The sequence below is a fragment of the Terrapene carolina genome, unplaced genomic scaffold (genome assembly GCF_002925995.2).
Source record: "Terrapene carolina triunguis isolate 2854851 unplaced genomic scaffold, T_m_triunguis-2.0 Scaffold238, whole genome shotgun sequence".
In the NCBI taxonomy this organism is placed as follows: domain Eukaryota; kingdom Metazoa; phylum Chordata; order Testudines; family Emydidae; genus Terrapene; species Terrapene triunguis.
The window spans coordinates 5,151,850-5,167,614 of NW_020664589.1; the positions used below are offsets into that span (position 1 = coordinate 5,151,850).

Consider the following 15,765-nt stretch of genomic DNA (forward strand, 5'->3'; position numbering starts at 1 on the left):
CCACGAACCCCTGTTGCTTTGCCTCGGGCACCTCTGTGCCAGCAACAAAACCCTCACACAGCAACTGGAAAGCGGGGAAGGAGTTTTCCACCAAAAACTTGGCTCCCCTGAAACTAAGCTGCAGTGAAGTCATTCCACTATTCTGTGAACAGTGCCTCAGAGTAGAACTCCAGGAGAGGCCTTGGCCCACATTTTTGTTCATATACATCCAAGTTCAACAATGGTTTCAATGCACAAACCCTCCTATAGTTTATTTATGTTCCTGATTAGAATGGTTTTCAGGGCCAGGGAAGAGAGAGATTATAAGTACCCATTAATGCTGCTTTTGCACCATACACACCAAATGTTTAGGGCATTTCAGCAGAATTAGCCTGTACTGTGGTATCGATAGAGTCTTATTCTACAGCAACACCTCTCAGTAATTTGATTAAGAGATTTTTGTAAAGGAACTTTGGTGCTGGAAGCTCATTAAGAAATGGAAATGAGACACAGGAGAATCTATTACCTGTAAGTAGCATTTTCTGAAGGTAATATTGTCTATCTAATCTACAGACGATACATGGTATTGGGAGAGTGGATTCATAGCTCTATTAGACAAGGATTTTAGTCTTGGAGCAAGGCTATAATGTACATGCCTTAAAGGCAGTAATATCACACTAGTGCATCTAACAGTCAGTTCCTTTCTGACCTAGACTAAAAAAAAATTACCCTAAATTCAATAAAGACAAAAAGGCAGATTCTTAAGCCTAGCCGGGGGAGCAGTTGTTCATTGAGCCCTTGGGCACACAGCATTTTAGAGATGCATTGGGAGGAAAGGAGCTGATGACTAAAAGTAGTGCATGTTGAATTTATAGCCTCGATGCATGCGCAGGACAGTGCTAATAGTTATGACGTGAAAAGATAAACCTGCTTCCCCGATGTGTCACACTGAAGACACAAGGCTCAAGGCATATGGATCCAGTCTCAGATTAAGAGAATTCTGCAATTGTACTGGGGATACGTGCATATCTTTTTCTCTAAGAGCAGTGGGGAGCGTATAAGTGGGTTTCTTACTGTGACTTGTTTACCATGTATATACACCTCTACCCCGATATAACGCGACCCAATATAACACGAATTCAGATATAACGCAGTAAAGCAGCACTCCGGGGGGGCGGGGCTGCACACTCTGGCAGATCAAACCAAGTTCGATATAACACGGTTTCACCTATAACACAGTAAGATTTTTTTGGCTCCCGAGGACAGCGTTATATCGAGGTTGAGGTGTATGTACTAGCAGTGAATGAGAAAAGCACTTTTGCCTTCTACCTTCCAGCAAAGTAAACCACGCTACTTTTGTTTGTGTGTGAATTAATTTAAAAAACAAAGTAATAGTGGGAGCTGGATGGTGCAGTGTATTCGTAGTTTTCCCTTTATCTCTAGAGCCCTATATTCAAATCCTGGTTTGGGTCTCAGGTTTGAATTAATTTGGTATTTTCATCCAAATCCCCATTTTCGGCAGTCTCAGAACTGGAGTAGCAGGGATGCTACATATCAGGACTGTGATGTACAGGCAAAGTTGTGCTTTGGAACAGCTTGTAATTTGTCTGACTGTAGCCACTGACTTCAATGGACACTAAGCTTACTCACAGATTATTTAAAATTAAAAAATTGGAAAATATTAGCTAATTATAGCATCCAAAAATTTAGAACCAGGGTCTGATTTTCAAAACGAGGCTGTAGGGCCAAGCTTTATTTTTAAAGCTAGTTAGATTCATTTGTGCTCATACTTACCTAATTTATACAGCTTCCAACACAGAACAACTGTCTTTTACACCTCTACCCCTATAGAACACGAATTCAGATATAACACGAATTCGGATATAACGCGGTAAAGTAGTGCTCCAGGGGGGTGGGGCTGCGCAATCCGGTGGATCAAAGCAAGTTCGATATAAAGCGGTTTCACCTATAACACGGTAAGATTTTTTGGCTACCAAGGACAGCGTTATATCGAGGTAGAGGTGTCATTTTCTGGGGTGTATCCCCTTTCCAGGCCAATATGTGAATGGATAAGTTATGCTGCTCACAATGAAACTATTAACATTTACACTAAACAGACTGTAGTATAGCATTACAGCAACTGGCTGCAATTTGAGTCTTTTGCTGCTAAAGTCTCAGAGATTGAAAAGAAACTTTCTGTGCTCCAAGGAATACAATCTAATGTTCAACAAAATATTAAAAGAAAATAAGTGGCTTAACGTCAGGAGGAAATCTATTGAGAATAAGCTGCCTATTTAAAATATTTCCTTAGAGACTGAAAACCTTGAGAACGTTTTTCGTAAATGAACCACTGATATGCTTGGATCGCAAAGATCCCTGGAGCCCTGAAGGCTAGAATCAGTGAAGCTGCTTCTCTCACAGAAAGCAGACGTTCAGTGGACAATGCAAAAACAGCCCTTTTATTCTTTACACCACCACCACTTTGGAGCCAAGAAACAGACTACTCAGAGCTGACAGGCTTTTGAAAGATGCCTTGCAGAGGATCTAAGGTGCAGATTTATCTGGTCTGAATTCCAGTTTTGTTAAAGAAAAGAAAGGTCTGTACATTTTAAGAAGCACCCAAGAGGGCTATATCTTGTTATAACCTGCCAAATTTCATACGGAGGACGGACACTAGTGTCTTCTCAGCAGTGCATGCTAACAGTGCATGCAGCACCAAGACCGGCAGAATCCAGTATTTTTCTCATTTATTTTCAGTTTGTAAAAATTCACCAATCATGGCCCATAGCCCAAAATCATGAAGCAGGTCTTTTACTGACAGAACTGATTATATGGCCCATATAAACCTTTAAAATGAAACACACTGGATTGCTGAGCCTTTAACTTTGGGGTTCAATAGTACCTTAGTCACTCTGGCACTGACTTGAACAGCATTTTTTACTTGCCTCCTTGCCTTTACCAGCATTTTATACACGGGTTACTTTACAAATTTCTCTCTTATTTATTCTAAAGCTAGGTCCATGTATATAATTCTTTAGTGAATGGCCTTTCATGTTCCAATTGCACCAAGACAAGCACAGGAGGGCACAATATTCTGGGCTCTGATATTCTCAGCACATACCAATGCTGCCACTGGCATCAAATGTAGAATCAGTGAGGGGGCAGTGCCCTCTACAGGACTGCTAAACAAACTGCTGGAAATATGAATATATATGTACTAACCCCCATTTTTAAAATGTATATTTTACCCACTAGACTTTCAGTGCTAACCTAGTTATTCTATAAATCTGTAAATTAACTGTTTTTTTTTAAATGGATGTTATCCCAAGAGTACCTAAAGCAGTACCTTTAATTTATAATTAAAAATACATTTAAATTACAAGTAACTTGAGAGGCCTGACTTAAATGACAAAAAGCAAGGAAATTTAGTCTGAATTTTGATAATTGTCTTTACAATTCAACTGCAGCATATATGATAAACTCATCTCTGCTGCCCAGGGATCTGTGCAGCACCTAGGCAATACATGCCACACAGCCCGCAAATGAGTTCAATACCTAAACACAACTGGAACGTATTATTTAAACACTGCATTTTCTGTTCTTTGGGTTTAAACAGATTTAGAAATTCAAGACAGAACATGCTGATCACATTCATTGTTCCTTTTGCTCTTGATCTCATTATCATTCAGTACGTAGTGCACAAGGAAGGTGAAATTAAAGAAGCAAGAGAAAGGTATTAGCAATAGCATTTAAAACAAGAATAATCGATGACAAGCCATGAAAGTGAACTGGACATGTACACTATTTCCCTTATCTTCTTGTATAACAGGACAAATATAGGGACCCAATATCCAGAATCTTTTCCATCAGATTGTGAAGCTGCTATGCGGTGGGTATTTCAGCCCCATTGCTGAAGCAGTCCTAATTAGGGAGCAAATAATTGATTTTTCTGTTTGATGGCTGAATCAAAAAAATAAAATCTAGTTTTGAATGGAAACTAGATTTTGTATTTTCTTTACTCACTGAAACAAAAAACAGAACATTTTTGTTTGGGTTGAAATGACATTTCATTTAGAAAATGTCAGTTTGAAATGCCATTGTTTCAAAAATGTCAATTTGAAACAAAACACCAAAATCAACCACTTCAACATTTCTAAAACGTTTGTTTTCAGGGGTGTTTTCAGCAGAAACTATTTGCTAAATTTGACCCAAATTCACAAATAGTTTTGGCACCTTAAGAAATGCATTTTTTGGTAAATTTATTATTTGCCGAATTTTTTTTTTTTTTTTAATTTCCCCAGTTCTACTCCTAATAAACCCCAGCCATAGGCAAAAAGAACAGAGGACCCAATGCTCCTTCCCTTGCATGTCTATCAGCCCAATCTTCTACAACTCCGCCCCCTTCTTTGTACGCTGTTCTGTGTTGCACCGATCCCTAAAACACAGGTTCCTCTCCTCTATGCATAGTGGAACCACGCCAATTTTGTTGCCAGAAGGACTTACATGGCCTCGGAGATGGACCAGATATGGTCTACACCCTAATAGGACTGCACATTGAAGTGAGAACAGTTCTCAGATAGCTGAGGAATGCATAAAGCAGCCACTGAGGGACACCTAAATGTTATGGAGGTTGCAACTTTCTTTGAAAAATAAGATCAACCACTCTTACCTGCAAATTTGTAAAATTAAAAGATCATAGAGCCAATTAATATTTTAAAATATATGTTTTCTTAAAAATCAATTGAAAATATTGCTGAACACTAAAAATACTTTGGGCCTGATACTCAGTTGCCCTGCATCTTGTACAGTTATTTACATCATTTTAAAATGGAGTATAAAATATTAGCAGTCTGATCTAGCAGTGTTTTACACCCGCTTTGCACTGATATAAGTGACCATACAAGGTGCAGTGCAACTGAGAATTAGGCACAATATTTTAATATAGAGATCCTACCTCATTCTGGTTTAATATTTTCAGTGTTTCTTTCCCCTGAGTCTCTGATCTGGAGAGTCCAAGTTGTTTTTTCTTTAGCTCTTGGTTAATTGAATGCAGGTCCTTAACCATCAAGATGAGTTCAGCAACCTAAATACACACAGGGAAACAATCAGAAACTATAAAGCTCTTCCTAATACATAAACTAGAGACATTTAAATTTCTTTAAATAACGCTATACAATATGTTAAACTTCAGAATTATAATGTTAGTTATTTCCAGTAAAGCTTAATGCTTCCATCACTGCCCAAGGGATTGTATGCATTTGAACCAGTAACATTATACAAATATATTAGAAGCTAGTGTTCAAAGAATGCTAATTTGGAAGACTTCAATCATGAAGCTCAGGTTTCAAAATTCACTAGCAAGGAAAAAGTTCAGGTTCTATCATGCCTGCAGGTTGACTGGGAAAAAAGTTATTTTGATGCAAGTGAAAGCTGTGTTATAGGAACAGAGCAGCAGCATTCACTGAGAAGCATTTAAAAATAAGGAGTCCGAGTCTCCAATCTATTACCATTTCTATGCCAATATAACTTCATGGAGTTGCACTTATATAAAAGTAGCAAACCAGAGTGGAAAATCAGGTCCCAAAACACTTTAGCAGACATTAACAACCTATACTCAAGTGGAGTATCAATGTCTTTTGTTAATAAGTGTGCCCAAATTTAGAGCCAAATATATACTTCAGAGACACAGGAGGCATGGTCTAATGGTCTGAGCATAGGACTGAGAGTCAATCTGGATTCTGCCATTGACTCTCTGTATGATCTTGGACAAATCACTTAATCTTTCTGTGTTTCATTTAACCAATCTTAAAGGTAGATCTATTAATACTCACCTATCTTTTCATTGGCCATGATTGATGTGAGGTTTCATTAATATATATTTGCAAAGGACTTTGATATTGAAAAGCATTCTTTAGGATGAACCCGTGCATGGTTTAGTGGTTAAAGCACAGGATGAGGAGATAGGAAGATCTGGGTTCTGTACCCTGTCACAGCCTTGATGTGTCACCTTGGGCAAGTCACTTAATCTCTCTGTGTCTCCGTTTCTCCTTCTACAGAATGCAGGTAATACTTCTAGTCTACCTCACAGGGATATTGTGAGTCTTAATACATCAAATTTGTCAAAGCACTTTGAGATCCTTGGATGGAATGTGCTATAGAAGTGCAAATCATAACAATCATCACCATCATCTTATTATTATTAAGGAGGAATTTGTGAAATGTTCTGCTCTTGGGAGGCTTACAGATAAAAGAATTTAATTGGGGTTTATATAGAGCCAGACAGTTTAAGGCCAGAAAGCACCAGCAAATCATCTAGTCTGACCTCCTGTCACAGATGAGAATTTTTAAATACTTTCAGAATACCCCAACTGTACCTAAATGATCAAAATGGTTTTATGTGAGAGAGAGAGAGAGAGAGAGAGAGAGACAGAAAAAAAAACTATAAATGTAGGAGAGTTAAGCCATTAAAAACAGTAAATAATAAAACAGATCTATACCTTTTTTTTAAGTTCTTCAAGAGACAGATGGTCTACCTGTAGGTTTAAATGATCGTGCTCTCCTAGGCAAATACTCATATAAGATGTTTGATCTCCACAAAAAGAAAAGGTTTCATCTGTCAAAATAACCAAGAGTGGGTATCATTTCAGATACATTACTCCTTTATATGAGAATACAACACAGAAATGCAAAATAAGGACATTTTAAAATAAGTGCATACTACTAAAACCGTAGGAACTAGAGAGTTAAATGTTTCATCCCTCACACTAAGCTTTCTGTTTAATTGAAATAACTTTCCCCTTACATTCTTTTGTGCCTCTGACATCTAGACATGCTGTATTTTCCATGGTTATCAGCATGCACTGTGAATCTAATTCTGAATTATAATTTGCATATTTAGCATTACATTTAGAAGTAATTTTCAGTGAGGAAAAGTATGGCATGAATAGTTATTCTGTTTTAGCCAGAATTTAGTGAAAATGAACTGTAAGTCCCAATGGTAAAAGCCAGCTTAAATAAAGTTAGTGAATTTTATTTTGCCATTGGCTCAACAGACTGAATAGAAGATAGCTGCTTATTCTTTTCCTATATAATTGTGTTAAGTGATTTGTTTTTATGCAAACAATGAAACACCTGTTCATATCCAATACAGTACACAGTAAAACTCTATTTATATATGGAGGATGTAATCTAGTGGTTAGAGTAGGAAAGAGACATCTAAGTTCTATTCCTGTGGTTGACTGGTCAGTTCGTAACTCTGGTGTTCATAACTCTGAGGATCTACTGTATTAAAAAGCTCTATCATGCTTCAAGGAAATTTCAACATAATAGAACTGGCAAATTTTTTTTCTGCTTCTGAAAATGCATGTCATGTTAGGAAGAATCTATCCATTTCTCTAAACAGAGGCTGTTTATCAAATATGGTGAAAGAATTAGATTCCATCACCAGGAAGTGATCCCATGCCCATGAAATTATCCAAAGCCAGGGATCCTTGACTTCCGCAGAGAACAGTAAATTCTGTGGATATGAAATTGTAGGCAGCTTGAAATGATCACTGCAGCAGAATTGCCACAGAATTACTAACACTGGCTGCAGGAGAAGATAAAAGCTGTCCCTATACCCTGAATGCTCAAAGCCACTCAGTTACAAATTCCCAAAGTGATGATCAGTGTAAGAAAACAGACAAAAGAGCTTTTTACACCTTTATCTACTTTCAACGTTTTCTACACAATCGCAACAAACTGAGTGTAATAAAGCAGTTCTCTTGGGTGCAAAAGATAAAGGACCGGACCATGTTACCACAAATAGACAAACCTTCTCTGTTTTTTGTGTCCTTAATTTGATCCTCCAGCACCTTCCGTAGATTCCGATTAGCTAAAATATCTTCCTCCAGTTGTTTTCGCAACAAAAAAATGTTGTTCAACTCTGTTTGCAAGCTATTGATACTAAACAAAAGGAAGAAATCAGAAAGTTTTAAATATTTCTTTTACGTTTCAATTCAAAACCTTTAAAATGTTTTGCTGTGTTACCGACCACAGCATCTTTTATACATCAAGGCTTCCATAAGGACTCTATTCCACAGTAGCAATCATTGTTTTTCATCATACACTTATCTTATCTTGATTCATAGACTCATAGACTCATAGACTTTAAGGTCAGAAGGGACCAATATGGTCATCTAGTCTGACCCCCCGCATGATGCAGGCCACAAAAGCTGACCCCCCCACTTTCCCTTAGCTCTGCTGTTGAAGTCTCCAGATCGTGATCTAAAGACTTCAAGTCGCAGAGAATCTTCCAGCTTGCGACCCCTGCCCTATGCTGCGGATGCATAAAATAAACAAGTCCCTACATAGCAAGATGAAAATAAACCTTTATGTCTATGCCACCTTTCTAGCAGTTTTGAGAACTATTATTTGTAAGTCATCCTGAACAGGGTAGATATGTTTTACAGGCCAACTTCTAAATAATTCTTTTTTAGGAAAATCAAAATCATTAGCTTATGAAAAGTACATCCGAAAGGTATCACTAATATGCTATATTGATGGCCCTGTGTATTCCATCATACTTCAATCATGGAAAGTGTGGCAAAATCCACCCCTTGCTATACAATTGTTCTATAGAATCTAAGATTTTGTTTAAAACAACAGGTATCTAGCCTTTATGCTTATAACGTTTGTGACACCCCGGCACCCCCTTATTCACCACTGTTATATAATTAGGATATGTTTTGCACAAAGTATGCCTTGTGAGGTATCATTCTAAAAGTCTTGCTCTGCTAGACATTAATGACTCATTGGATTGTATGTGTTATCATCGTATGTGAAGTTATGAAGTTTGGCTAGATATGTGTTACTGAACACATGTGAGGTTGAAAACACCCAAAAGCAGCCTTTCAGGTACAATAGTAAAAGGCCAAACAATGTTAATGGCTTATTAAGGAAATGCACACAAGCACAAGGATTACCCCAGGAACTGTGTACAACAGAAACCTCTCAGAGATAACACTACACAATGGGAACTGTTTGACCCAAGTCACAGCAAAAGAGCTTTCCAGCAAGTGGGAAGAAGATATAAAAGGGGGGAAATGACATCATGATGGTACCTCACTCACCCTACAACAACACATCTGGAAACACCTGAGGAACAAAGACTGAACAGGGGGAAGTGGTGGTCCCAGGCTAAAGAGATTTCTAGCCTGTGTATGAAAACCTGGGAAACCCAAGCTGCAAAGTCAAGGCAGCTTGTGCCTTGAGAATCTAACAGCCTGTTTATCACTCTGGGTGAGAATTTGCTAATTCATATCCTACCTATCTAGTATGTTAAACTCAGTTTGCGGTTTTGTTTATTTCCTAGGTAATCTGCTTTGATCTGTTTGCTATCACTTATAATCACTTAAAATTTATCCTTTTGTAGTTAATAAACTTATTTTATGTTTTAGTCCAAACCAGTGTGCATTTGACTAAGGTGTCTGGGGAAAATCTCAGCTTGGTTACCACAAGTGTGCATGGTCCTCTTCACATTGAGGGAGAGGCGGAACGGGTGTAAAACCATATACTGGCCAGATTTGACCAGGGCAGGATGGTACTGATCTGGGGTCCTAGGCTGGTGGTTAGAGCACCTGCATGTAACTTCAACTGGGTGTGTCCCTACCTGGGTGAATGCTGGTGAAAGTGAAAGCTTGGAGGGCTTTGCAACTTGTCACAGCAGCACAGTGTGAGAGGGAGCCCAGGCCAGTGGATCACAGAGGGCTCAGTGGTACCCCAGTTCCAGGTGGTACTCTGGGAGGAACCAGTCACAAAGATAATCTTGAAAATGTGAACCAAATGTAGATTGAAGTGCTGTTTTTCTCTGGAAAAATAGCTCTGAGAAGTATAAATTGTCTCATTTATCTCAATGGGGTGTTAACTCCAAAACCTAAAGATGACAATTTAAGTGTCAACATTAACTAAATTAATTAGAGCATTTTAGCAGGAACATCCACCTAATGTGCTTATCCTAGACTCCCAAATTGCCTCCCATTCCTCCTGGATGTCAACAGACCCAGCTGTCCCCTAAGAAAAGCTTCAGTTTACTCCACCACACCCCCCAGCAATTTCAATGACACGTTATGAACAATTTAAAAAACCTTGCAGTACATTGAAACCTTGCAGTATATACTGAAAATGAAACAGCTTAAAATAATTTGAATTCGATATTAAAATAACAAGGTGTTACTGCACTGATTATATATTTATTTTCATATTTAATTCATGCAGAACCTCAATATTTTAATATAAATGAAGCTGCTGCAGAATTTCCAACCTACTGCACGAAAGTAGCTTAGAATCCAGGGACATTTCAACAGAATTTAGGTCCAGCTTGCTGGGGATTACACTGGGGCACATTACACTTGCATGAGTGCAGCAGCATTGCATATAAATGCATAGTAAATAAAATTGTTTCAGCAAAACTCATGCTATTCAGGACCTGCGTACAAAAAAATTTTCATTCCATCTTCCAACAAAATGACAAGCCTGCTGCTGTCAGTATTTTTTCCACAACGATTGCTTTAACCAACTCTCTCTCACTCAAGAATATATTCTAAGAGAAAGGTTTCAATACTATTAAATGCTCAGCAAAAATAAAACACACGTCTAAAAGCTAAGTAAGCACACTTCCATCTCCTCTTCGCAGCTTAATGCTTTTACTGGAAAAAGCAACAATTCCCTGTTGTGGGGAGACGAAAGAGATGTCGTGGTCCTGGCTCTGAGAAAGGGACTCTTCCAAAATGTAACCGTTAAAGTAGTTTGGAATAAATAATGCCTAAAAAAAAGGACACACATCAACCAAAACCAGGATATATTCTTTGTCTAAAATCCTTTTGTTAATGAAGGTCAGCACATGACTGTGGAAATTATCTGCAGGGCTTATCTAGTAGCACAGTGGACCTTCAGGTTCTGGCTTCAAGGATTTAAGCAGCACGATCCGATGTACATGGCATTGGACTGGGGGTCAGGAGACCTGGCTATTACTCCCAGCCCTTTCACAGCCTCCCCGTGTGACCGTGAGCCAGTCACTTCCTCTCTCGGTGCTACACTTTCCCCATCTATATAACGGGCATGATCCTGCTCCCATTGAAGTCAGTAGCAAAACTCCCTTTGTCTTGAACAGTGTAGGATCGAGCCCAGTGATACTTCCTCAACTTTGTAAGGGGCTTTGAGATCTATAGATGAAAAGTGCCACATCAAAGCTAAGTATTGGTTACTAATATTACCCCTACTCCCTGCAGTCTTCATACTAAAAAAGGGAATTTCAGTGTTAGAAGTCATAACACAAGAACTCGGGGTCACCAAATGAAATTAATAGGCAGCTGGTTTAAAACAAATAAAAGGAAGTATTTTTTCACACAACACACAGTCAACCTGTGGAACTCCTTGCCAGAGGATGTTGTGATGGCCAAGACCATAACAGAGTTCAAAAAAGAACTAGATAAATTCATGGAGGATAGGTCGATCAATGGCTATTAGCCAGGATGGGCAGGAATGGTGTCTCTAGCCTCTGTTTGCCAGAAGCTGGGAATGAGTGACAGGGGATGGATCACTTGATGATTACCTGTTCTGTTCATTCCCTCAGGGGCACCTGGTCACTATCGGAAGACAGGATACTGGGCTAGATGGACCCTTGGTCTGACCCAGTAGGGCCATTCTTATGTTCTTCAAATGAGATGTTAAACCAAACTCTCTTCTACATGTGTCAGCTGACTATTCAAAAAGAAATCAATAATCCCATTACAGTAGGGAATAATCCCTGTTTTCTGATCTAGCCCTCTGTGATCCACTAACTCCTCTCTCAACAAAACAGATTCTACTGTCTAAGTCATGTCTACACTAGCAAGCTTACTGCAGTTCAGTGCTCGTGTAGCCGCTCTATGCTGATGGGAGAGAGCTCTCCCCTCGACATAATAAAGCCACCTAACAAGCAGCGGTAGCTATGTCCAGCAGGAGAGTCTCTCCCTCTGGACATAGCGCTGTGCACATGAGCGCTTATGCTGGCAAAATTTATGTCGCTCACGAGGGGGGTGTTCTTCCCAGCCCTGAGTGACATACGTTTTGTCGACATAAGAGGTAGTATAGACATAGCCTAAAGATGTATGTGAGCTATTGCGAAATACATAAAGACTATCATGCTTTGCTACACATTCATTCCACCGCCAAAATCTTATCTAACTCATGCTTTGTAACACACTTTGGAATACCTTAAAGAAAACACATACTATAAAAATACAATCGTCTTGTTCTTTTTTAAACTTCCCCAAAAATCTGCTTACCTCCTTTGCTATAAATTTAAAGTCAATGAAGTAATTTTCACACCCCACATTGAGAAAGGTAAGTATTAACTGTATTTTAAAGAAGGAGAAACTAAGGCACATTGGGCCAGATTTTCAAGAGGGCTCAGCACCCCGCAACTCACACCGTGATGGTTTGGGTCAGATTTTCAAAAGACCTGGACCCTCAATGGGCTAGGTTCTTTTGAAAATCTAACCATTCAGTTTGGTGCCCAAAGAGATTATGGATACAATTTTCAAAAGCCTCTAAATGATTGATTTCATGGGAGTTAAACTCACAGGCACTTTTGAAAATCCCAGCAGTGCATCTTTAGGCATCTAAATACCTTTGACAATCTGGCCCTAAGTGACTAAATATTTTTTTTTAATTTTACCCTAACTGACTTGCCCAGAGTCACAGAGAAAATCTGGGGTCTTCCATGCTTAGGCTTTTGCCACTAAACAATGCATCCTCTCATCATTGATTTATTTCATTTTATAGAAGTATTAAAAAGGCACATCAACATGATTTAGATGCCCTTGAGATAAGTTGCAGTACTTGTATTTTGACTTTTACATAACACACCACAAATCCCCCAGCCCCGTGAGCAATTCGCAATCCCAACCGTTATAATTCTTCAAATTTCAAATGTTTGGGAGGAGAAAATGAGCCTTCCAACAAATCCTGAAAATCATCAGAGCTGGGCTATTTTGGACCATACAAACTAGTCCACGCATCCCCCCTTTTAAAGGAGATATTTGGGGCCAATTCCAGCCCAGTGTAAACCCATGAAAATCCACTGATTTGACAGTGGAATTGCACCTTCTTACCCAACTTGTAGCACAGATGACGTTCAAGCAAAGACGAAATAACATTTACCTGTCTGAGTCTTTCAGAGTCTTCACTAGAGTAGAATAAATGTGCTGCTCTTTTCTTAAAACAAGAATCAACTCTTCATATTCAGATTCTTTTTTTTCCTGAGTTAAAAATAAATTCATATTAATCCAAGAAAGTGATTTTAAGTGTGTGTGCATGCGTAAGAATATATATATATATATTCTCTAGAGATGACAATTATGTCAGTCTCTGCTTTCAAGAGAAGGCAAAAGAACAACTAGTACTGAAGTAGCAGAATAGAATCAGAATTGAATCTGAAAGCTATTCATGCTACTTAAAAACAATTGTTATTAAAGAAGGCTAATAGTGCTCTGTTACTTACTTATCATGAAACAGTCACATATCTAAGCAGTGGTTCATCATTTTTATCACAGTATACAAAATAAGCTTCCTACCCCCTTCCTATCCCCAGCCTCCTCACTTCCAAAAGTTTACACACTAACAAACCAGGGAATGATCTGGCAGGCAGGTATTTTGAAGTTTTCATGCTCCACTTTAGAACACTGCTCAAAGCACAGGCACTGACTTTTTGATTTCCCCAGGGGCACCCCACCCACTTCACTGCACCCCTTCCCCCAAGACCCACCCTCGCTCCATTTCTTCCTGCCACGCCTCTTCCCACCCCACCTCTTCCTGCCCCGCTCCTCCCCAGCACTTCCTGCCCGCAGCTGAACAGGGGGAGGAGCTGATTGGAGGGGCCCGCCAGCAGGTGTTGAGCACCCACTAGATTTTTCCATGGGTGCTCCAGCCCCGGAGCACCCACAGAGTCGGCATCTATGGCTCAAAGAGTACTTGCTGTATTTTGGATAAAATTAACTTTCTATTGTCAGGGGATTCTAGCAACAAACTTTGGTCTATTACAGTGATACTCAAACTTTTTTACTGGCGATCCCTTTCACATAGCAAGCCTCTGAGTGCGACCCCCCCCCCCCAATCAATTAAAAATGCTTTTTTTATATATTTAACACCATTATAAATGCTGGAGGCAAAGCAGGGATTGGGGTGGAGGCTGACGGCTCGCGACCCCCCCTGTAAGAACCTTGCGACCCCCTGAGAGGTCCCAACCCCGAGTTTGAGAACCCCTGTTCTATTATTTAAGAAAAGGGATTGTAAATGGCTGACAAATGGCTGACATGTCAGAGACATGCATCCATTGAGTCAACTTCCTGAACAATAAGCCTGATTACTATGAGTCAGATACTTAAATATCTGTTCCAGAAAAACAAATGATTTGCCTTTTGAGAGCAAGAATTGCACGTATGCTGTTGTAAAAGGTCTTATGTTTCCAGTATGTGCCTCAGAGAGATTTTCTATGATTTTTGAGTTCTCAGGTGTCCCTTTCAGCAGGTGGCATACCTGCAGCCAGCAACATTTGGTTTCCCCATGCCCAGAACAGGAAGTAACTGGAGTAGCTGTGGAATATCAGTTGGCAAATTTTGATTTTCTAATGGTAACCACTGTATTTTCTGCTCTTGTTGAGGGAGAATAACAACTCCTAGTGCCTGTAATCATCAGTTTTCTTTTTTGACCAAAGTTACAGAAAGCAAAAATCAAATCCTCCAGCTTTGTGAAGAAAATTAAGAGTTGATCTATTACAGCAACATACATTTAGAGAACAAGAATTAAAGGTAATTCTGTTTTCTCCATATTACATCCACAAGCTTGGAAACTACATTCTCCAGAGACACTTTATCATTAGTGAACAGATCATTAACAGAGGAGAAACCTACACTGTGGATTTCAACCAGCTGTTAGTACTCCAATTACAATCCCAAAGCAAAGCATTGCAACAAGGACCAGTTACAGTAGAACCTCGTTAATTCATACTAATGATGTGAAGAGTCATAGCAAATTACTGAATTTTTCAAATTAACAAAGTAACCAATACAAAAGCAGGGACATTTGCAGTTTACTTTTCATTATTTATGCTAAAACTTCATACTTTATAAATATTCAACATTCAATTCATTCTATATTTTGAAAAAGTAATAATGTTTTGATCAACTTAGACCTCATTATAGCTTAACAGTGCTTACTAAGAAAAGAAGATAGGACATCATTTTTAAAACTATAAGATCTTTCAGGAAGGGACCATATCTTTATATATGTTTGTACTATGCCCTACCACAGTAGTGGTCCTCTCCTGACTGGGGTCTCTGGCCACTACTGCAAGATACATATGAAAGGGTAATTTATATCCACAAACAACAAAGTATTCAGATTAGCAAGATCTACAGTATTTAAAGAGACATCCTATAATCAATAAAGTAAATACGATAGGAGGTAGCAGAGATGCTGACTCTCAACCAAAATTGAGAGCTGAAGACTAAAAGGGTAAATCTAGACTTCCAGGGGATGGTGAAGAGTCTCCAAAAAGTATCTTGTGAAAGCATAAAGGAAAATTAATTCAGGTTGCCAGACATAGAGCGTCATACCAAAACTTTGGAATTGTAGTGTGTCAAGAATAACCTCTAAGCATGGAGGTCAGACAATATATAGATCATGATTCACATGGAAAAGAAGTTTGATCAGTGAACCAGTGGCAGAAAAAAACAACTTAAACTGACATTCCTGAAGCTTTAGTCT

The 15,765-nt window shown here is 38.9% G+C and overlaps 1 protein-coding gene across 4 annotated transcripts in view; it reads right to left on the reverse strand.

Moving 5' to 3' along the window:
- The window catches only part of CDK5RAP2 (CDK5 regulatory subunit associated protein 2), an 89,333-nt gene that overhangs the window by 41,083 nt on the left and 32,485 nt on the right, over positions 1–15,765 (reverse strand). For all 4 annotated transcript variants that reach the window (XM_029912720.1, XM_029912722.1, XM_029912721.1 and 1 more), the window contains exons 13-16: positions 13,162–13,259; positions 7,793–7,923; positions 6,477–6,592; positions 4,934–5,062 (exon numbers count right to left, since the gene is read on the reverse strand). In XM_029912720.1, the coding sequence (XP_029768580.1) occupies positions 4,934–5,062; positions 6,477–6,592; positions 7,793–7,923; positions 13,162–13,259 (474 nt within the window). The remainder of the gene's footprint in view (positions 1–4,933; positions 5,063–6,476; positions 6,593–7,792; positions 7,924–13,161; positions 13,260–15,765) is intronic.